We start from the raw sequence: 23,211 nt of genomic DNA, 5'->3' as shown, positions 1-23,211 counted from the left end.
CCCTCCCTGCTTGGATGAGAGGAGGTGCCATGTCTCGCTTCTCACCCTTGTGCTTGCTCCCATTGCTTTCAGAATGTTTTTTTCCCCTCTTTACCCAGAGAACCAGAGGTTGCAGATCGCTTTGGAGGAGTTCAGACTGAGGTTCTGTCTCTGTTGTACTTCTGCACAATGAGCTGCCTGAAGTCTGCCACTGCAGTAAGCGAGAAAAATTTCCCCTATCCCAAAAGCCTTGCAATTTATGCAACTGTGAGAATCACAGCAGCAAAACCAGAAGTCTGCTGGATCACAGGAAAATCCTGTGTGGTGGACAAGGCTTTAATGTAAGGTTTTCAGGGTTTCTGCCCACAACAAAATGTCTCTTAAAGAAGTGATGCCCTTTGCACAGAGCAGATAAAGATGAAAAATATGCACACACTGCTGGTTTAGGTTTCCACTCAAAGCTGGGATGTTGCTTGCTTCTTTCCCTCTCAAAAGCATAACTAGATTTCCTACCATGCTAACCAGATGTGTAACCCCCCTCTTTGGGGCTGAAATAGGTGGAGAATGCCAGAAGATAGCGAAGATCAAAACATTTCCACATGCACGCTTGCCTGGTAGCCCAAGGATGCAACATTACGACTAAAATGCAGGTGGAATGGTGTCAGGATTGGGATTCAAGCCTGAGGAATTGCTCCTATCCGTTTTCCAGGAGAAATATTACTTTGGAGATAGAGCGCAGCCAAAGTAATCTTCTTGTGGCAAGGGAAAGGGTGTTATAGAATCACACAGTGGTTTGGGTCAGAAGGCACCTCTGGGGGTCACCTGAGCAGGTTGGAGCAGCACATGGAGCACACCCAGAAGCCATCTGACTGTTTCTAAGGAAGAAGTCTGTATTTTCTGTTAGGTGGGGGACTTGGCTGACCACATCCAGCCCTCTGTGGTGCTTGGTGCTACAAGGACAACCACCAGTGCCATCCCTTGCCCATGCTGATTTCTGTGCTCAGCAGAGGCCTGTAGTAGACAACCCCAGCACAAAGTGATGGTCTTTCTATTGTTCTGTTGGCATTAAAAAGATTCTAAATTAAGAACTCCCCGTCTCCATTGGAGAGGTGAGAGGAGGACTGGATGAACCAATGCCCCATGGGATCTGACCCTACCCTCCCCACCTCCTGCATCTAATAGTCTTGCAAGGGGAGCCCAGGGAGGGCAGCAGCCCTATGTCCTCTCTACTGTGGCTGCTTTCTAAAGAGGAGGGGCAGAAATTCTCTTCCAAAATCTGGCAGCAGGAGAGCTCCTAGAAAAGGACAAAGCAACAAGCAGAACGCTGGCCAAGCATGAATTTTCTGTCAAAATAAAGAACTGAATCTGGTTGTGACTAATTGGGAGAACTAATCAAGCTTCTTTTTATATTTGTTTCCTCAGTATGCCAGGGGATGGCTGGGTTTGTTTTCAGATTGTAACCAGGCTGAATTGGGAAAAGAGAAAGGTGAAGAGGGAAGAAGATGCAGTCCCCTGAGCTCTGCTGGAAGCCTTCGAGCTGGAGCCTGAACAGGGAAAGGAAAATACAGATTGTTAAGTAGGTGGTGTGAGGCAATGATTAAGGAGTCTGTAACTAACATTGTGTGCATTTTTTTTTTTCTTTAATACATATATATATATGTTTTTTTTTGCCTTTTCTTATTCTTTATCAAATAGAAAGCAGGTATGAAGTCCAGGTAAGGAGAACTAAAAGTGAGGGCATTTATTCGGGGCAAACAGGAAAGAGTCCTCATCCCCACCCTCTTTGAGGCACACCTGGCAGATATTCTACAGCCCCAAGGAGGGCAGATGTGCCCTTGGACCATGCATGTAACACAGAAAGATCCAGTGACTTCACTGACATGCTGAGTGCACTTCAAAGGGACAACATAAGCCAGAGAGCAAAAGCCATAGGAGAGCACCTCTCCTGGTACCAGCACAGCCCCCTGTGGGCTCCAGCACCAATAACTTTCCCTTGGATTCCCACATTAGATGCTCATTTCTCCCCATGGGTAGCAGCAGCCTCCACCGGTCTTGCAGTAAGCATCCCATGCATCCTTTCTCCTTCACTCACGCTCTTCCTTCCCAAAATTCAGATGCAGCTTTGTCTTGGCATGAGTGTACGAACAGAACTCGGATGGGTTTGTTTGCTCCATGCCTGAACCCACAGACAATTACAATCATGGCTGACTGCCTAGCTTTGTTAATTAGCTGCCAGCAATGGCTCATTTTTCCCTCTGTGGTTTCCTCCTGAATTAGTAGGGCACTGCTCATTAGCTCTACCCTGCTTTGGGATGCTACAGTTGAACATGATGGCAGCCAGAAATGCCAGCTGAGGGTATGAGCTTGATTTGTTTGGACAATTAAAAAAATATTAGTTACATTTAGGTAATAAAGCCAAATATTAGCAAAGCTATTTTGTACGAGTGCAATCTGCCTGCCCTGTGCCACTACTAAAGCTTCTCGTTTCTGGGTTTGCTGGCAACAAAGATTAAAATGTCTACTATAGTTCATTGATGGCTTGGTATCTGCTAACAGGCTTGTTTTCATTCAGCTGACCTGCATCTGGAGTTTGGGTTCAATTCAACCAGGAACTGCACTTCCAGCCTCTCAACACTGACTTAAGTACTTTAAATAACAGAAGTAGCAACCGGGGTGGTAAAATAATGTTTTATTCCATGAATGAACAAACACTACCATGCCACATCCTAAAGTTCTTTCTACAAAAGATCGTGGACGGAGCAGATTGTTAACATTTCTCAGGTCAAGTTCATTTTGAGGCCACTGAGCCTGTTCAGTGTAGCAAAATCTGGACACGCAGCATTCTTATTGTCTATTTGGCATTCTGCCGGATAAAGCAGGTTTATACCGCAGTTCTTGTTCACACAATGGCGATGCACTGTAAATTAAAGAGGATAATCAAACCAAACTAAGTAACTTCTGTGGTTTATCAGTATATATATATTTTTTTATATATTTTTTTTTTATGATGGTCAAAGTACAACCAACATTCAAAGCTTAAAATAATGGCAACTAAAAAGACACGCTAAAGAACACCAATGGAGACATCATCATTGCTGTCAGGATGTGAGCTTACCCACAGTACTATGTAAAAAGTAGAAACCGGCATTGACATTCAAGCTGTCAAAACAAGAAAAGAAATTACATTAATTGTTATATTTCCAAGCCAGTACTCCTAAAGAGTCCTGATCAGCAAAGAAGAGTTATCGCATGCATGCTGAACACAAGACTAATATTGGGTCGGGGACCTGACAAATAACTGACTTACACTCCTTTATATACAACAAAATGAAATATACAGTATTAATACTGGCTGTACATTTGGTCAGAGTATTTTACAAGGAGAGACACTAGCCAAAATTCTTATCAGGTGGGAAAATGGCAATGGATGAGCGTTGATTTTCTTTCTGAGAGTTACAACATTTTCACAAGAAGTTTTAAAACTTGCTTTGCACCGCAATGTAGAAATGATATTTTAAAGGAAAAGATGTTCCTAATTTTTTTTTTTAAATCTAGTATGCCTGGCAAAGCTCATGCGAGCAGAAGAGAGAACCAAATGCTAATCATCGACCTGGAATAAAACTAAGCCACAGACAGCATGTGCAATAAAACTGAGCATACTGGTTCTGTTTAAATGGCCCTATGAGATGATCTGCAAAGTATCTGCCACAAATCCTTGCTGCCAAAACCTAACCGAGCCTTCTCCCAACAGGCTGCCAACCAGAAATAAAAAACAAAACAAAAGAAGTTATGACCATCACATATTTTTGTTCAGTACTGTAAACGTGTCTCAATGTTAAGCTGATTCAGGCTGTTTATGTGTGTATTTTTCAAGGCTGCCACAGAAAATGCTCGATCTTGTGAGTAAGGGTTATGCCAGGAACATAAGACTGAGGGTTCCCTTGTTGAGTGTAACAGATTTTCTAATGGCTGGTTACCCTGACCCTCATTGCTTCTCCAGACCTCTAAGGTCTAAAGAGGATTGGTTAATTCCTCATATAGTTTTCTCATCCAGAACAAGCTGAGAAGCTAATAAGGTAAGCATGAGACCAAATGAAAACAGAAGTAAAAGCTATAAAAAATTCAGAAATAATTACAGGAAAGTAAACATCAGTGTAACTATAGTGACACTTCATACAACTGAATTTGTATGTCCTTTAGCAATGCTAAACCTTCTAATCATGGGAAAGAGCAGGCAAATATGCATGAATCAGTGTCCTTTAAAATAACTGTGCTATAATCTTTTCTGTGTATTAGGTTAGATTTTCTTTGACAAAGTGTGATGCTAACTATAGGAACGTAATACAAATGATGGATGTCAGGGCTGCTGCTTGATTGCTTGAATGCAAAGGGACATCACATCTTCCAGTCCTCAAAGTGGTTTCATGGGGTGTTCCTTCAAATCCAACGTTTTGCCACTTTCACACCAGAAGTCACTTTGTGGCAAAGTAAAAGGAGAGAAAAAGGAAAAAAATGGAGAAAAGAAAAAGATGTTGGTCGTGATGAGTTAATTTCAGACAGCAGTTTCTGCTGAGTTCACCATGCTTAATGTTCTTCCATCTAGGAAGGAGTTGCTGTCAAGTAAAGCAGAGGAGCTGCTTTCAGTTGTCTTTAAATACATGCTAACAACATAACATCTCTTTCTTCAGGAAAATGATCCAGTTGCATATTGTTAGAGGGATCTGCCTTGTGCTTAGCACAGACACAAGGGGTTAATCATCGTCCTCCTCCTCTTTCAGTGGAGCTATTGGGAGTTTGTCCTGAACTTGGAAACACGATGCAAAGAAGTTGACAATGGAGTTGTACAAATGCTGCTCTAACGCTGGATTGCTGAAATAATGGCTTTCATCAGGGTAAATCTGCAAAGAAGCAAGGAAATACACAGTGAAAAGCTTGACGTGTTGGAACTGAGCACTCAGCCCATTGGTCGCCCTGTGTCTTCCCATGGATGCCACAAGGCCCAGGTTAATTCAGTGCACTGAGAGCACGCCTGAACCAAAAGGAACGTTTTTTGTAGGTGGGCATTGCATTTAATTTTGTTCTGAACAAGTTCAAGAGAAACAGAACCAAACCACCCAGTAAGAAGTCAGTAACCTCTGCACACGGTGAAGGAAAGCAAGAGTCATCACTGTTGGTCTAGAGTGGGGTACTGAGTGGAAGGCAATGTGCCTGCTGGACTGAATCCTTACAGGTAGGACTGAGGGCTCCCGCAGCTGCTCTGAGTGCTTCTATCCACAGTGTAAATCCTTGATCTCTCCCACTTGCTCCTCAATAAATCCTTAAGGAGCACCTACCCTATGGCTGCCTTCAAACTCCAAAGCACCAATACTTCTTCACTGGGAATGTGCACTGAACCCTTAGTCCTCTTAGCAGCCATCAAATCCCTTCCAGGCCCATAGCCCCAATGTCTGTGTTCCTACTGCCTTTGGAATCTGATGGAGCTCATGTGAAACTGCAGAAATGCAGCCAGAGGGAGCTGGTATTCAGTAGATGAAATGTTAGTAGGCTTTGGGCACTGCAATAAAACCATCTATACTTCAAGCTGCAGTCCCTGCCATGGTAGCTCTGACTGCTGGCACTCTCCTGGCTGTGGCTCTGTAGGTAGCAGAGAACAGGGACCATCTCTATTGTCTGTGGATGGGCTTCTTTTAGAAGCTGTTGCATCACTGGCACAGATACAGGCAGTTCAGCAAATCAGAGCTGTAACTCAGCAGAAAGAGGGGCTTTTCTGACCAGTGTGTGTCACACAGGGATGCCAGATCTGAGAAACATTTATCCCCCTAACTTTTCCAGCTGATTCAATTTAGAGCCCTTTGTATCTGTAATTCATCCTGATTTCAGCCTGCTGTTCCCACTGAAAGATAGCAGCCATCAACTCCTTAGAGACACTCCTTGCAAAATCTAATTTACTGTAATTCAATAACTGTCCAACAACTGTCCAAAGCAAAACAGTGATATCAAGTTAGCACATGAACACATGGGAACACATTATAAGCAGATTCTGTTTCTACTGCCAGGCTGTATTTGCAAGTGGCTTTTCGAAGCTTGTTTCGTAACAGCAGTTTGAGTTCAGACTGGGAAATAACTGTTCAAATATGAAAAAAGGAAACACATACTGTACCTGCAAGCTGTAATTAGCCTTTGCCTTAATTAGGTGTGTGATAAGGTCCGCAGTATGCTGAAAATGGATTTTTTCTGTAGAAACAGATTACAATCATTAAAGAGGCAAATTTAATTAAGAAAAATCAAAGCCATCTCAAATACATAACGAACTCAAGTGATGGGCTAACTTACCGTCAGCAGTAGCATGAATGATCAAAAATGTCTGTTCCTTCAGTAATGAGACTCTGTGTTCTAATCTGGTGATCTGTGAAGGTAGAGGTTGCAATAAGATTAAAACTCTTGCAAGAAATTAGCAATTCATATGGGGGGAGCAGAAGCACTTAATTCCATTTGGTGCTCCCTCACATGGATAACAAGCAGACACCAGCACAGCATATTCTCTCAGCCACTTGCATCACTCCAGAGGTAAAACAGACTTCCACTGCTCCTTCCACGCTCTGCACTAGCAGCAGGAAGAGGTCAGAGACCCTCATCTATTTTAATACTTTAATGTTCAGCAAAAGCCTCAACTGTAGAACACGTGGAAAAAGTCCAAGGGAATATTCCAAAGTGAATAAAATGCACTGACAAAAAGAAGCCTAACTGCACGTGCTAAAGCAGGTTCAGTGAGCTGCAGTAACTTTGGTACGGTTTGAAAGATGGCACTGATGAGCTTAGGTGGACCAAAGGAGGTTCTTAAGTATTTACTGCTGTGAATCTTTAGTCTCCAGCCAACTCCCAAATGCACAAAGGACCTACTAGTTGGAGTGACTGCAAATACTACAGCCTCTGTGGACTCAGCGAGTATTTACTAATTTTGCAAGAGCTGACTCTGATCATCCTGATATCCTTGAACTTAACTCTCATCCTCTCAGCCATGATATCCAAGTTTCTTGACAGTGCATGCATGTACCCTGCACTCTGTTCTCCTTCCTATTACCCTGATTGATGCTTCTTCAGTTGCACCTTGCCATGGGACAATACAGGCTTTTTGGGGTCTACACCTGGTCTCTATTGATATGATTTTGATAAACTTCACGGGTGGTTCACAGAATAGGAGCAATTCTTATTCCTTAAGCAATCTGTGGTCCAACTGCATAATGTAGATGTGTATCAGTTAGGAGCCGTGCCTGGAGGAGTGCAATGCCCTGCAGTGAGCTCAAGCTGTTGTCTAGCAGATAATCCCAAATCACAGGATCATAGAATGGTTCAGGTTGGAAAGCACCTTGAAGTCCATGCAGTTTCACCTGCCTGTCATGGGCAGGGACACCTCCCACTAGAGTAGGTTGTGCAAAACCCCATACAACCTGGTCCTTAACACCTTCAGGAATGGGGCACCCAGTTTCTCTGGGTAGCCTATGTCAGTGTCTCACTGCCCTCATTGTGAAGACTTTTTTCCTAACGCTCAATCTAAATCCACCCTCTTTCAGCTTAATGCAATTACCCCTTGTCCTATCACTACATGCCCTTATAAAGAGTTCCTCCCCAGCTTTCCTGTACGCCCCTTTAGGTACTGAAAGTTGCAATGAAGTCTCCCGAAAGCCTTCTCCTCTCCAGGCTGAACAACCCCAGCTCTCTCAGCCTATCCCCACTGGGGAGGTGCTCCAGCCCTCAGAGCATCCTTGTAGCCTCCTCTGGACCTTCTTAACAGAACCATGTCCTTCTTGTACTGAGGGCTCCAGAGCTGAATGCAAGCACAAAACAGGAGAGAATCACTGGTCTCCATTTGGACACAGAGCCACTGACTACAATTCTTTGAGTGCAACCATCCAGCCAATTCCTTATGCACTGGGTCCATCACAACTGTATCTCTCCAATTTAGAGACAAGGATGTAATGCAAAATGATGTCAAACGCTTTGTACAAGTCAGGCAGATTGTGTCAGTTGCTCTTCCCTTTTCCACCAACACTATCACCACATTGCAGAAAGCCAGCAAATTTGTCAGGCACAATTTGCCCTCAGAGAAGTCATGCTGGTTGTTCCCAGTCAACTCTGTTTTGGTGCATTAAAACAGTTTCGAGTAGGATCTGCTCCATGATCTTGCTGGCATAGAGGTGAGACTGACTGGCTTGTAGCTCCCCAAGTCTTTTTTCTCTTTATAAAAATGGGAGTTGTGTTTCCTCTTTTGGCCAGGATCTCCCTGTTCATCCATCCTTACCTCCTGGCATTTTTGCCTGACTTCCTTTTGTTGGGATGCTCCTGAGCTCCTGAGGAGGTGATCTTTGAGCATAAACCAGTTTGTTTGGCTCCACTTCCCTTCAGTGCTTTATCCTAGGTCACTCAACCAAGAAGAACCCTGAAGAGGCCCAAGTCTGCTCTTTGATAAGGCCAACTTTTCAACACACAAAGAACAAGTGGCAATTCAAAGTTCTAATTTCTATTAAATTTCTTATTTCAATATTTTTGCTTGCTTTCACTGCTACTGATCTGCCTTTAAATTCCTAAAAGAACAAAAAGAATTTAACATGAACTAGAGATCGTCCATGCAAAATCTGAGAGACAATGAACTCAGAATCTAGATAGCCATGAAAAAGCTTCCACTGCAAGGCTCAGGGAGCTATCTGCCTCACGAAAATGGGCCAAAATTTATGTCTTAGAGGGTAACAAAGTGATAAGATCATTGGGATGAACTTGGATGGAGGTTGTGACTATATGGCTACATCTGAGTTTCTAAGCCTCAGTTCTTTCAATAGGTTAAATTGAAATATCTATATTTACCCAATGTAGAGAGGTGGACATGAAGACTAATCAATAAAAAAAAAGAGTAACCATTATTACTTATGAAGATGACAAGGCTGTAAGTAGACTTAATGATACCTTTCTGCCTCTTAAGTACAGAGAGTTTTATTGGTCAGTCTGTTGCGTGTTCTTGTTCCTTTCCCAGGAGAGAACACAAGGAGGAAGAGTTAAAACCCCTTTCACATTTTATGAGATGCAGTGTCCATGCACTTACCTCATACACTCTGTTATCAATCCCATACAAACCCAAGTATCTTTCAGAAAATGCTGAAGCTTGAAAAGAAATAAAGAAAGCATTCAGTCATATTTGAGTACACTGGCACTTCTAAGCCAAATACTACAGATGCTAAAAAAGTGCTTATTTTCTACTAAAGCTTTAATAGATTTATTTCTAAAAGTTTTAGAAAATACAATCAGGATATGGACTATACCACAGGCTTTCATCATCACTATGTCTATCAGTAGCAGAAGAACTATTTTTTATTTACTTACTGCAACTGAGATACAAGAGGAGGAGTGTCACGTTTGTCCCTTTCGTAAGCAGCTGACTCCATCAACTACAAGCTCCTGTTGCTCTCAGGGATAACTGCAGTGTTTAATACCCCTGGCTTTCTGATTTCACTTAGTGCAAAGGGAAGTGGTGACCCTGAGAGGAAGGACCACTGTGTGCATGGGGTATCATCAGGAGAGAACCAGGGGGATCACCACCACAGGATGGGCACTGCATTGCAGCTCCCATGGAGGGATGTATCAGGCAAGAAGGAATAATGTTCAATACAGGTTGGTGGTAGAGGTTGGATGGTAAAAGTAGTTTATAGTCTTTACAGCTAGCTGAGAAAACTATCAGGATCTTGGGAAAGAAAGAGAAGAACACTGCGTAAGGGTAGGACAGACACATCATCTGCAGAGAGGCAGCCTGTGGGCTCCAGGATAATGTTTACCATAGAGTTTGAAGTCTGTCAGTGGGGAAAGAGCAGCTCCACATGCAAACACCTGGTTTTCTTCGCCAGCTGGAAGCATGTAAGTGCTCAGGTAGCCACCATAGTCCTAGAACACAAACAGGAGAGGGACATCAGCAGTCATGCAGTGACATATTGATGCTTTTGGGTATAGAACAGGGCACTAGAGACCTTGCAGGAGCTTCTTGGCAGTTACAGAGCCCTCAGCACCTGGTCCTGGAGAAGGAGGGTACAAGGGACCACAGCCATGGCTGAGGAGGAGCTCTGCACTTGCTGCACTCTCCTGAATCAGAAGGGTTGTGTGCCCCTGAGCCTGCCCCTTCTTAACGCACTACACGGCTGTAGGTCTGCTCTCCAAAATATCATCTCAGCACCTCCTTTTTTAAAATGGACATCATAATTTTGGTGTCTGCTGTCAGTTTGTTAACAATTCCCCACAGAGATGCTGCTGTAAGTGCAGCTCTCACCGCTCACTCTAAGCCCGTATCTCCCACAACAAACAGTTTCTACTCGCAGTCCCGTGCTCATTTCAAATTGTGTGTACTTTGCAATTGCTGTTTCCCAGCCGGGCACACGCTGGGATGTGAGTCAGCTCAGAGGTCAGAACTGCTGTTGAACATTTGTACAATTCGAGCCAGGTCTGCCCACACACCCACAGGCCTTAAGGGATGCAAGGAAAATGAAAGTTTGCAAGGGAAAAAGTAACTAATGTTGGCAGCATTTTTCTGGCAAGTTGTCACCTTCTGCACCCAGAAGTTAATTTACACACATTGACGAATGTACTGATAAAACAAAAGCTTTCATCAGCAGCATCTCTGAGCAAGAAGCAGCCTATGTCAAAAATAAATAATAACAAAAACCATAATCATTTAGCTCAGCTGCTTAACCTCATCAGCCAACCACAGCAGTGCAGAGGAATAAGAGCAAAAAGTTACCTTTCCAAACACACCAACTCGCATTTTATCGATGTAATGCTCTTTCAGCATTGTCCTAGAATATGAGGGGAGAAACTATGAATTAAAAACACTTTTCCCTTCGACACTGCAGAGCCCTGCCTCTGAAAGGCATAATAAAGCTGTTTCTATTGCACTACGCTGGTGGTGTTTTTAGTGTGATTGTGCTCAGAGTAAATCTAACAATATGACAGGACTTGATATTTAGGATTTCACACTTAAAAAAAAGTCTGTAAAAAAGTGTGAAGTTTTAAAGAGGCACATTTTCTCCCACTGCGAGTCCAGCGAAAAATTAATCTAGGAGCTGATATTCCAGCTTGTTTGCAGCTGTATGACTGTACAGAGCTAAAAATAAACAGGCTTTGAACATGTGACACAGATAAGTGTGCTCTAATTTAGCTCTTTAAGTTCGTTCTCCTCCATCTGCACAGGCTGGCACGAGCTCCCTCTCTCACATGCCATTGCTTGATCACAGCCACGGGATTACATTGTCCTTCCTTCCTGCTCTACCCTACATACCGCCGAAGGAAGCAGGACTAATGCCAGCCTTGGAGTAATTATTAGTAATTAATTAAGTTCACAGAATCATAGAATGGCTTGGGTTGGAGGCATCTTAAAGACCATGCAGCTCCAAGCCCCTGCCTTGAGAAGAGGCATTCTCACCATATCAGGCTGCCCAAAGTCCCATCCAACCTGGTGTGGAGCATCTCCAGGGATGGGACATCCACAACCTCTTTGGGCAGCCTGTGCCACTGCCTCCCCGCCCTCTGAGTAAAGAATTTCCTCCTAACATCTAATCTAAACCTCCCCTCTTTTAGTTTAAGTTCTTCAAGACGCTCTTCAAGAACAGTGTGATTCACCGGACAGCTTCCAGCTGGTCCTTCTCTTCCAAAAGGCCCAGCCTCCTCTTAACCTCGTGCAATAGTTTAGTGCCTTGGAAGCCGCTCCCACGGCCGTCAAACTTCAGCACGATGGCGTTGTGCAAGCTGACCATCACGCTCTCCCACGTCACCTCAAACCTCTCCGTTACGATCTGGTTGCCTGGCGTCCCATCCCTGAAACACAAACAGGCATCAGGAAAAGGAACAGTGCTTCAAGAAACAAAGGCAACATCACTAAATGGGAGCCCAAAGCTCTTCCCAGGGCTATGGGCTTGCTGTGGGAATGGGATGTGATGTGATGTAGAAGTCAGTGGAGTTTTCCTCACTAACACCTGGATCTACTTCTCTACCATCTCTGGCTCCAATCTGTCTCCGTTTCTCTACCACTCCCAAAGACAGGGTATTTCTGGTGGAGGATTTGCTGTAAGGAGCCTGGCTTAGCATGCTGCTAAGACACACTGGTTGAAACCTGCAGCTATTCATCCTCTCTTGCTTCAGTGGCAAGTGTTTAAGTTTCATCTACCACCCCAGTTCACCCAACGCAGATACCCCTCTCCCATCAGCTTCTTGGGTGGCTGCAGGTGGAGCTGTCAGTCATGTCTGTCACCTCCCACTGAGGCAAGTGAAGAAGGTAAGAACACTTCTAGAAGTGGTAAAACCAAGAGCACAGAAACGCCCAGGTTGACCCAAGGAAAGTGGAATACATGGGCAAGACTCCCTTCACAACCTTCTGCTCAGAATCTGCACAAGGGCACTGCCTCAAGAAATACTGAGCCACTTCTGGAAGACAGCCCAGAAAAAACAAGAGATGATGGTAATGAGAAATAATATTTTAGGTTGGGATTACTGTAGAGCTGCAGGCACTTCCCCCAATTCTTGTCTTTTCTGGGGGGTTCTTGGGAACATCACTCAACTCACTGCAGGTTTTTAACATGCATGTGTCTCCTATTCATTTGCATTTATTCAGGCAAGACCCAGGCACATTCAGCTTCAGAGACAGCCTAATCAAGTGCTGTTAGCTTGATGAGCACCAATCTTCCTCAAGCACTTATCTAATGAAGTACATTTTCTCTGCAGTATTTCTGTGATGTAGTGGCATGCTTATTGCAGTGTTTTCGTCCTTCATGGAAGGAAGTGCTGCATGGTTTTCAGGCACACAGCTACCTCTCTCACTCTTACGTGGGGCTTCTCTGCTGCAGGGCATCCCCTGGCAGGGAGCAAGTGATGCAGCAGGATGCAGCAGGCCAGGAAGGTGTCTCCAAGGTCAGTCAGTTCCCTCCCCAGGATTCTTCCAAATTTCCAGAAAAAACACAGCTCTGCATATTATTATTACTAAATGTTGCATAAAGAGATACCCATCTGCTATGGAGATACCCATCTCCAGGAAGAAATTCTACCTGCCTAATATAAATACAAAAATTGTACAGATCTTCCAAAGGTGCTAAGAAGGAAAGCAGGATGCTCCCCTTCTTACAGTGTCTCAGCAGGCATAGCTCCTGCTTTGGATGGAAACAAGTCTCTCCTTTGCCTGAGGCTTGCTGAAATACAAACCATGCAAACCCATGGAGAGCTGAGATCCTTGATGCTGGATCTCCTGCTTGCCCAGGTCAGCCACTCTCAGCCCTTCTCAAAGAAGCACTCAGCACACTCTGCTCAGTGGCACAGAGTTAGGGCCCTATTTCTCACTGAACCAGGTGTGCACCTTAATGCCAGGATAGAAAGACTATGTCCATCTTTTCTTTCTCCCAGTGTTTCTGCTCCCCAGATAACTGAATTGGGAGTTTATTTGCAACAACTGCAAAAAACCCTACAATGCATGTAGGACTCGACTAGGGAATCCTCCTGGGAAGTGAAATCCTTGGCCCAAACATATGAGAGAAGAAACCCATGTCCAACCTTGCCCTACTCTCATGTGAGGCATTTGGAAGGGAAATTGTGCCATATCTTGAAAGATGAAACTTCCACACTGCCATAATAATGTGAAGAGAAACAAAAGAAGAGTGAAAACTTACACCACTAAAAGCAAGGGATAGTGCGCCATGTCTGAAAACGTTGCTGGCTTTAGGATCTGCATTGGTAATTCTAGGCAAGAAAACAACAAATGACAGCGTGTCTTTAGTGTAGGAAAACCAACATAATGATAGTACATATTTCTGGTGTTTTGGCTACTTATGAACAGGAACAACACAGCATTTCATCAGACATGCTGGTAAATAACACCTTAGGAACACAGCTGCTGTCAATGAAAAGACCATATTATAGTAGCTGAGGTGACAAGAAATGTAAATTGAGAGAAGAGAGTGTGTTGTTCAGTCATGCATCCCTTTTACAGCATTCAATTAACATCTGGCAATAGCTATAATTTTCCTTCTCGGCAGCTGTATGAGTGACACAGCCAGAAATCAATACTTCAGGGCAGCAGAGGAGGGAGGAAAGAGACAAGGAGGATGATAATTTAAGACCCAATTAAGTGTGGTGTGTTGGGGGGGGAGAATGGGATCTTTTCTGCTGTAGTGGTGTGAAGACTGGTAGAGAAACATCTGCTTTAATCCTGATTTTCAGGGGCCCTAAATGGTACTCTAAAACAGCAGGTAACTGTGCTGAAGGCTGCACGGTATGGCTGGTTCCAAACCAACAAAAGTGGAAAATGTCCAAGGTCCCCAAGCATGGGGACTCTCACCACAGCTCCTTTAACTACTTTCGATGGCCTGGTATTGACAGCTGAATGCTCCCATCTGAATGCCATCCACATCAACGAGAGCACATTTATATTTAAAATGTTAACTACAATCCAGATTAGCAAAGGCCCGGCAATTAAATCGGTATTAGGAGCATTTTCAATAGATTAATACACACATTAGCTGCTTGGTTTAAGTAGATGGCTTTGCAATCATTGTCTGACACTCCACCTAATTAGTTATTCCATCTGAATGCTAATGGACTGCAAATTGGATCAATGGCCCAGGGACAGCCCAAAAGGCCATCACTTGACTTTAAATATAAATAAGCACCACTTGCAGAGTTCCCAGGGCTGTTCAGCCCAAGGCCACGGAGACATAGGGAGGACATGGAAACAGCCCACTTGTATTTATTACATATATTTGGTTAAATGGGCAGAATCCAGTGTCAGTGATACCTGCCGGTAAGACACTGAGCGTCAGCCTGAGTTATTCACCATCAGCTGACACCACCACAAGTGAGCTGGCTGATGGAGGGGATAGGTATCATCTTTTTGACTGTCTCCTTCTGCTGCATGTGAGGCTTACAAGTGTTATGTTATGCACCCCTAACACCGGCAAGCAGAACATTTTGGAGCCATTATTATCCTTTTCAAATGCCTTTCAGCCTTTGCTTCACACTTTTTTTTTTTTAAACACCTGCTAATGATTTAAATCAGTAACCTGCCATCAGTCACACCTCCCTGCCTTCATTTCATATGCCCTGAGAGGTGTGCTGCTTTTTGGCACGGGAAATGCCAAAATCCAAACGCGTCATTTGAATCCAGGATCTGTGTTTGTTTTAGAGTTACTGCCATACACACAAACTAGGGCTCTGGCGTGCAACATCACAACGCTGAATATGCGGATTTTCCATGTATTCCATCTGCTTACAACCAGAGCAGATGCTTATTAGGTTGGTCCAGGTGCAGCTCTAGAGGCAGGCAGAGAATGCCTACACTTTACCTATTTGCCACTAGGTTTTCTTTCCTTCTGTCCAGATACAGATTCACAGGGAAAAGAATTACACAAATGGTGCAAACAACGTGCCAGGCACTGACATAAACTGCTCCGTTTTTTTCTTTTCTTTACTCCAGATGAAATCTCTTTGCTTTTGTTGAAAAGCTTTTTTTTTTTTCTTTTTTTTTCTTTTTTTTTTCCAGCCCTGTCAAATGATACGGCTTTCTCAAAAGACTCCTGAATGACTCCAAGGGGCAGTCAGGTTCATTCACTGTGGTTCAATATCGTACAAATGAAAGGCAGTCCCAGCTGTAGCCAGCAAGCACATACACTATCCCACTTCACACCCATCTCAGATAATAAACCACTTGAGCTATGGCAAATGCCCCGAACAATGGGAGCACCACACTGTGTCAATTCTCAGAGAGGATTTTCATCTGCAAAGAAAACTGTCAAAGGAGAAAAGAAAAACTCAGCACCACCCAATCCAATCATTTTGCTTTTCTTTAGCTGCATTCTCATCCAATCCTGTCTCAGTAATAACTTCCTTGTGAAGCACATCCTAAGAGAGTGCTTTGCTAACTGTGTGAGTAAATCGAGAGCCAGAGTCATTTTTCCTCCTGCCAGTCTAGGCAAGATGACTGTATCATTCTGCAGCAATAGTTGTTAAAAAGAAAAATAAGATAGAGGAAAAGTGCTACTTACTGTAATCATCTATCTTGATTTCCATGTATTCTACTTTAGGCATTTGCCTGTCATTTACAGCCAGTTGCACATTTTCATTTACCTCCAGCTCAAAAATTTCTGAAAGAAGAAGGATTAAGATCAAAAAAACTTCCAATATTGCTTGTGAAAATGCAGATTAACATTTTATAGCCACCTTAATATCTGTAACACAGCTTTCCTAATGGGAGTGTGACCATCTGTGTTGAGACCTGGCTATGAGCCCCAGTCAGATGTCTACACGAAAATCTAAGGGTCAGATGAAGAGGCTCTCAAGTCTGTGGCCAAGCTCCGTATAACAAAACAGAGAAAGGGAGGAGACTTTAGAGTGCTTCAGGACAAGGTTGTGGTGCTACTCATGAGAAAGTCAATTGAAAGGAAAACCACGGGGAGAGAGATCACAGAAACATCAGGTCTGAGAGCAGTACCGGTTTGCAAACTTCTTTAGAGTTTGTTACTCTGCTTTTCAGTCCCACTGATGTTGGTGAGGCTGCTTGTACAGATAACAACGAACCACAAAGTCTGCTTTTCTCTAAGATAAAAAGCTTCTTTGGAATGTCCCTCTATCTTAAAAGCAATCACTTGTATCCTCTAACAGAGAAAGAGGAAGAAAAAGTTTACAACAGTTTCAGCAATTGTTTATTTTTCTTGTTTCTCTTATTCAAGAATTGTCTGGGATGGGAATAGAGGATTCCTTACTTCTTCCTTTAAGTCTCATAAAGGAATTAACCTTTATAGCTCACATCCTGGCCCTTGAGGACCTCTTAGAAAAAGTGACTACCTCTAGCAACAGAAAGAACAAGTCCTCCTCAGTTGGTAAGGAAATATGGCCCATCCTGAGGGAATATTTCCATGTGTGATGATGAGGCTCCTGAGCCCCATGGGGAGGGATTCCAAGATGGTGAGATCCTGGCTTTGGATTTCAGTCATGGGAACATGCTGCAGTGCTTGGCCCCTTGGTCTCGGGCCAGGATTGGACTGGGGGACCCAGAGCATCACTTCTGCACTGTGGGCCCAGAGAAGGCTTTGCACCAAATTATGAGTTTAGCTGATTGTACCTTCCCTTTAGAGACACACCAATAGACAGATGTGTAAGCCTAACTCTTCCAGTAATACTTAGCTGATGATCATGCTGTCATTGCCCACCTCTGCTGAAAAGGCAGGCACACCACAAAAACATGCCTTCCCACATCTTTCAGCAAGACCCTATTGGTTCCCAGACTATTTACCCTGCTTCTGAAAAGCCTGTCTCATCCCTATTGAAATCACATTCCCTACAAAACTGCCAAAGCAACAGCCTATTACATTTAGTTAAATATTAAGATTCTCATTTAATTACGGCACACACAAGTAGCTTTATCAGCAGAAAGGGGCCTGCCACGTAGGGGAATTTAGTCAAGCCATTTTATTTGTTCACATAATTGCATCTTTAGAAAGCCAAGACGACTATGGAGGAAATAAAAAGATTGGCATATCTCCTAAAGGACTTTCTTTTCTGCTTTAGGACCACAGGGAGATTGAGTCTGTAGAGTACAAATGGTCATTGCTTAATTAAATGTAAGCACACTATAATATTCGGAGCGACGCACTATTATCAGATTATCGCAGAATACAGAGGCAAACTCCCTCTATAGAGTAATGCGCTCATATTAAATGAGCAAATTCAGTAATGTGTGCAACTGTCAGTTGCTCTTTTTTCAGAAGAAGAAGAATGAGGGAGAAAGGGAAGCAAGGGAAATGCTAATCATATGCAGAAAATCATGAATTTCAGCAGGTGCTGTGTTCAGGGCACAACTAGATCAAGCTTTCTATGTAATACGCACTACTGAGTACCATCAGAATCAAACTAATTTCAGTATGTCTTGTGTTCCTTTTTTAAGACCTTCATTTCCTTTATTTTTTTTTCGTTTTACATAGCATTTATCGTTTTAATCTCCCAAAAGTTATTTGTAAAACTATTCAGGAGCCTGCAACACAGTTCATGAGAGCACAGTCCTGTATGCACTATTAGAGTCAGCCCTCTCCACGTCTACTGTAAAATGAAAGCATTGTTTTTAAGGAGAAAAACCACAAAGATAAAAATGGATGGAGAGCAGGAAGACATGGCAGCAGAAGGGACTGGATATTCTGAACTTGCACAGATGAGATCTGTGAATCCAGGCTCAGGCACCCAGGTAAGCTGCTACTCTGCCTTTCACTCCCACTGATGTTGGTGAGGCTGCTTGTACAGATAACAAAAAATCACAAAGTCTACCTTCCTTTAAGATAAAAAGCTTCTTTGGAATGTCCCTCTATCTTAAAAGCAATCACTTGCATTCTCTAACAGAGAAAGAGGAAGAAAAAAATGAACAACAGTCAAACAATTTTGCATAAATGACTTCTGAACAGCTCACAAGGCTTGAAGGTTGCCTCAATGGTAGCGTGTCAGCCATCAGCAAGGAGCCTGCCTAGCTGCAAGACAGCTCTAAAATCCCACTGCTACTACCCTGTGCAAAGACTGAGATACGAGCAGCCACTGGTGCAGAGAGATTAAAATGTTTGCAGTTTGCTATTTGCTGCCTGTTGTGACTCCGAAAAAAAAAGCAATTCTTGTATCTTTGTCAACCAGGACAATTACACATGCCAACTTTTGCTATTTATGGCAGAAGCATTTTCACAAGGGATAAAACCTGTTAAAAATAAAATAATAATCCCTGTGCATTTGGCTGTGCCTGGGCGACTTTGGGTATAGAGGCACTCCAGGCTTTTACCTGGAAATTTCAGAGCAGAGAGGAAACAGAGACATGAAGAAATGCTAGACCAATGCTAGTCATGTAAGCACTTGGCAGCAGACAGTCCAGTGGAGCAGCATATTGCTTTAACCTAACTTCTTCCAGAATGCTGCTAAGTTTTGTGCATGTATTTTTTTCTGCAAAGGAACATCTGAATTTGAACAGATTAATTGAAAATAATGGCAGGATAAATTAGAGTTAAGTGTACATACATCTCCTTAATTACCTCAGATGCTTCTGGCACTGCATGGAACACTATTGAGCACTTCTATTTTAACTGCAAAGATTACAGTGTGTCACAAATCTGGTTTTAAATGTGATTAAAAAAAAAATCAATCAGAATTTAGGGTTGCACTCTGTACTTGCTGTTCACAAGTCCAACTTTTCTAGGTGGGATCAGGGCTCAAAATGCGTGTTGCCAACAGGAACTGAGAAAACGAGCCATAAAATCACATATGACTCAGGGTAGATCTTATGTTTTCTTTCCTACACATCCTAGTGTCATAGGAATCCATCCTCTGACACTTTCCACCTTCAATGGGAAACAAAACAGCACAGATTTTCACAAAAAACATTTGATTTGGGGGTGAAACACTCTGTTTTGCTCTGTTCCTTTGAAGACACAGCAGCAGGGAGTTGTTCTAAGTGTGGCTAAGCTAAACTGATGGCTAATAAACTGCTACCAGCCCCACATAGAACTACAGGAATAAAGCAGGTGCTTATTATTTGTATTATGTCTGAAGGCCCTAATAGCAGGTTAAAGCTGGGCTAAATGCTACATTAAAGTGGTAGGAAAGGGTCTCTCATCAAAACAACAGGAGCAGATAAATGTTGGTTTCAGGTAAGACTGACTCATCTCCTGCTGTGAGGCTCATGGAGGCTCATAAGAAACAGAAGGGAAGACATCTGGGTGTCCCTGCCATGCTGACTTGGGGTAAAAAAAAAATGGACAAAAAAGAAGGGAGAAAAAGCAGGTCCAGAGGAGGGCCACTAAAATGATCAGAGGGATGGAGCACCTCTCCTGTGAAGAAAGATTGAGGGAACTGGGCTTGTTTAGCTTGGAGAAGAGAAGGCTCCAGGGAGATCTCATTGTGGCCTTCCAGTACTTGAAGGGAGCGTATAAAAGGGAGGGGGAATGGCTGTTTATGAGGGTGGATAGTGATAGGACAAGGGGGAATGGTCTTAAACTGAGACAGGGGAGGTTTAGGTTGGATATTAGGAAGAAGTTTTTCACACAGAGGTGGTGACGCACTGGCATAGGTTGCCCAAGGAGGCTGTGGATGCCCCATCCCTGCAGGCATTCAAGGCCAGGCTGGATGTGGCTCTGGGCAGCCTGGTCTGGTAGTTGGTGACCCTGCACACAGCAGGGGGTTGGAACTGGATGAGCATTGTGGTCCTTTTCAACCCAGGCCATTCTACAATTCTGAGATTCCATGTGAAATTTGAACTGTGCATTTTTTGGGAAGGCTGATAACAAATGACATTTGCAAATCATCATCCTCATACCCCCAAGTGCAATATTCCTAGAACAGCATTGTATTCAGAAGGATTTCAGAGATGTATCTACATCCATGGGAACCCAAACAGAGAATTTTAACTGCAGGCTGGAACATGGGAGAGTTAGAACTTAGGGTCTGGCCCCCTGAGAAGATCTGCCTTTAGATGGTGCCCTCACTCCCTCTTTTCATGAATATACCAAAGAGCAGCTAGACCTTACTGTCCTGCCTGGCTATACTTCACTGCAGAAACGCAAGGCATAAATCCAGTCTTACTCTGTGCATCGGTCGTGCTGTGAACAGTCACCATCGGAACCCGGGGACCTTGAAAAGAAGAAGGAAACAAGGTGGTTAAACAGCTACCCATGCACGCACATATCCCTGTGAACCAGGTTTTGAATTCCATGGAGCTGCAGCCTCCCGAGGATTGCTTTCCATGCAAGAGTAATCTACAAAGCAAATCATCCAGGTATTAGAAAGAATCTATGAATAAATGACAGTGTTGTAGACTTGAAGACATGCGAGGTTTCAAAGCTTTTTCCCAACGGACCACTAAATGCATCTTTCCCTAATTTGTAAACATTATAATTAGCACAAACACAATCAAATCACTTGCTTTTTAAATTATTCTAATGACACACAGACATCACAGCACAAAGTATTTATGTTTTATATGCCATGGATAACTGTTGCTGTTTTGTAAACTTTTTTTTTTTTTTAAAGAATTAAACACCAGATTTACTTCTACACTGGAAAAAAAAAAAACCCCACATTTGCTGTCTGAAAATGCAGCTTTTGGGTACCTGAAATCAGTGTTATAAAAAAGAGGATTATCATTGCTATGCAATCCACATGAGTGAAGAAAAGAACTCACTGTCACAGGATGTGACAGATTTTAGGATGCTGCAGGATGATGTAGCACAGTGGTCTGGGTTCAGCTTCTAGTTCAGGAAGACACCAAGGGGCTGACTGATAGAAAAATGAGGTGGTCACTGGAATCGGGTTCATTTTGTAGCTGGCCAGCTTCTTACCCTCCTTTTTCTTTTCAAGTATCATCTGCCTGCTGCTTTTGGAGACAGGACCAAAAGGAACTTTGGTCTGACCCAGTGCAGCCATTCTTTGGTTATACCATATTTGCTTACAACTTTTCTAATGGGATTGACTGCTCTGGAAGGAAGAAGACCCTCAAAGAGCTCAAAGCTAGGTCTTGTCTTTTTTTGTTTTCCTTTCCCATCAAGATGTAGCAAAGCTGTCTGTGTAGGGACAGCAGAAATTGAAGCTGGCTCTAAGAAAACTGTTGGAGAAAATGCTGTTAGAAATGCTGGTTCCTACTTTCTTGGGACGTTGACACTTTTATGTCCTGGGGAACCCTGCAGTTGGACTGGAGTTTTTTTTTTAATGAAAAAAGATAGGCCCTTTTACACTTCAAAATTAAGAGTTTTCAAAATTAAGCCTCTTTGGTATTGATAAAATTTATACTCCTTGGGATTCAGACCTCTTTAAGATGCCTTGAGTCGTTCAGCCTACAAACCATGACTGCTGCTCATGTGCACCAGCCACCTGGGTACTTCTTGCCAACAGAAACCTCTCACAATATGAGAGTGCGTCCCCAGAACTCTGAAAATGGCAACAAAAGTGGGTTGATGTGAGCACCCAAACCAGTTTGATAAGTTGCAGACAGGAAAAAAGGCTTCAGGGCGGTGTAAGGCCAATGGCTTTCCTAGTGCTGCCCAGTAACTATACCCCATTGAGTGAAATATGGCTTCAGAAGTATTTAATGTGGTCCTCACCTATACAGAAAAGAGAAACATCAAATTTTATTTACTGTTAAGCTGACCGATGCAGCAGGTCTGACATTGGTTTTGTAGCCACTGAGAAACGTCTTCTCTAACAGAGATTCTTTTATCTGCATCATCTTAAAATGCAGCCAAGTCAGTATAAATCACACAGAAAAATAGTGCTTTACTCACTGAGATTTAGCTGAATTTACCTTTCTACTACTGATACACATTGACATGCTGACCGTATTTATGTATAAATCTGCCCTGCTTTTTTTACTGCATTCCCAGAAGCCAGCCTGTTGGAAATGGAACAAACCTACTGAACAATTCATCGTGGGCACGATAAAATCATCAATGAAAACAAAAGAATTCCTCCCAAATTATTTCAATCAGAGCTAGAGCAGTCCTTTATTTAACAGAAAAATGCCTAAAAACAGGAAAGAGATAGAGAGAGAAACACAACACGTGTCATCATTTGATTTTCTAATACATTTTTCCTTTATTTTCCCCATGTTAGCACTGGGAAAGCAATCAGAAACTAAGAAAGAAAAAAGTCAATACGCAGTTTACAAAACCCATGTATTATACATTGTGTTTAGTTCTCTCTCACTACCTCACTATCATCTTCCCAAATAAATATTTTAAAGTGAAGTCTCATACAAAGATACTCAGTTTGAGTCAATGTCAAAGAAAGCATCTTAAACTATGCATTAATTTCCTTGAAAAAGTAGACTTCTGAGTTGCTCTATTTATCCTTTACAAGAAAAGAGGTAAAATGATAAAGACAGAAATGTACAGAATGCAGGATTGTGTGAAAGATTAGTCTCAGTACAAAATATTGCCAATGATGACATTCCAGTTAATCAATACATTTTGCTTGTGAATAATTTGAAAGTCATTAAGAAGAGGAATCACTCCCCCTTTTTTTTTCATCTTTAGGGATTGGTGGTAACTACCCATTTTAATGCCAACTTTTAAACTGCTACATCCCAGTTACACGCCATACTGTGTCTCCTCATATGTGTACACCAAGCATCTTACAACACGTGCATACTGAGTGCATAATGCCCAAGGAAGGAAACAAACTTGAAATTAGAAAGTGTATACTCCT

General features: G+C 42.8%; 1 protein-coding gene across 8 annotated transcripts in view; it reads right to left on the bottom strand.

Annotated features, from left to right (window-relative positions):
* Positions 1–2,661: 2,661 nt before the first annotated feature.
* Positions 2,662–23,211, bottom strand: part of DPP6 (dipeptidyl peptidase like 6) — a 489,696-nt gene continuing 469,146 nt past the window's right edge. For 4 of the 8 annotated variants that reach the window (XM_048951963.1, XM_048951964.1, XM_048951957.1 and 1 more), the window contains 10 exons: positions 20,596–20,643; positions 16,035–16,133; positions 13,665–13,734; positions 11,632–11,826; positions 10,754–10,808; positions 9,801–9,906; positions 9,074–9,132; positions 6,313–6,385; positions 6,140–6,213; positions 2,662–4,877 (listed from right to left, as the gene is read on the bottom strand). In XM_048951963.1, coding sequence (XP_048807920.1) covers positions 4,731–4,877; positions 6,140–6,213; positions 6,313–6,385; positions 9,074–9,132; positions 9,801–9,906; positions 10,754–10,808; positions 11,632–11,826; positions 13,665–13,734; positions 16,035–16,133; positions 20,596–20,643 — 926 coding nt within the window. In that variant the 3' untranslated portion in view covers positions 2,662–4,730. The remainder of the gene's footprint in view (positions 4,878–6,139; positions 6,214–6,312; positions 6,386–9,073; positions 9,133–9,800; positions 9,907–10,753; positions 10,809–11,631; positions 11,827–13,664; positions 13,735–16,034; positions 16,134–20,595; positions 20,644–23,211) is intronic. The other 4 variants (XM_048951960.1, XM_048951961.1, XM_048951962.1 and 1 more) reach the window with 1 other exon arrangement.

The sequence above is a fragment of the Lagopus muta genome, chromosome 7 (assembly GCF_023343835.1).
Source record: "Lagopus muta isolate bLagMut1 chromosome 7, bLagMut1 primary, whole genome shotgun sequence".
Lineage (NCBI taxonomy): Eukaryota > Metazoa > Chordata > Aves > Galliformes > Phasianidae > Lagopus > Lagopus muta.
Note: the sequence above shows the minus strand (reverse complement) of the source record. Positions and strands in the feature narration are given on the sequence as shown.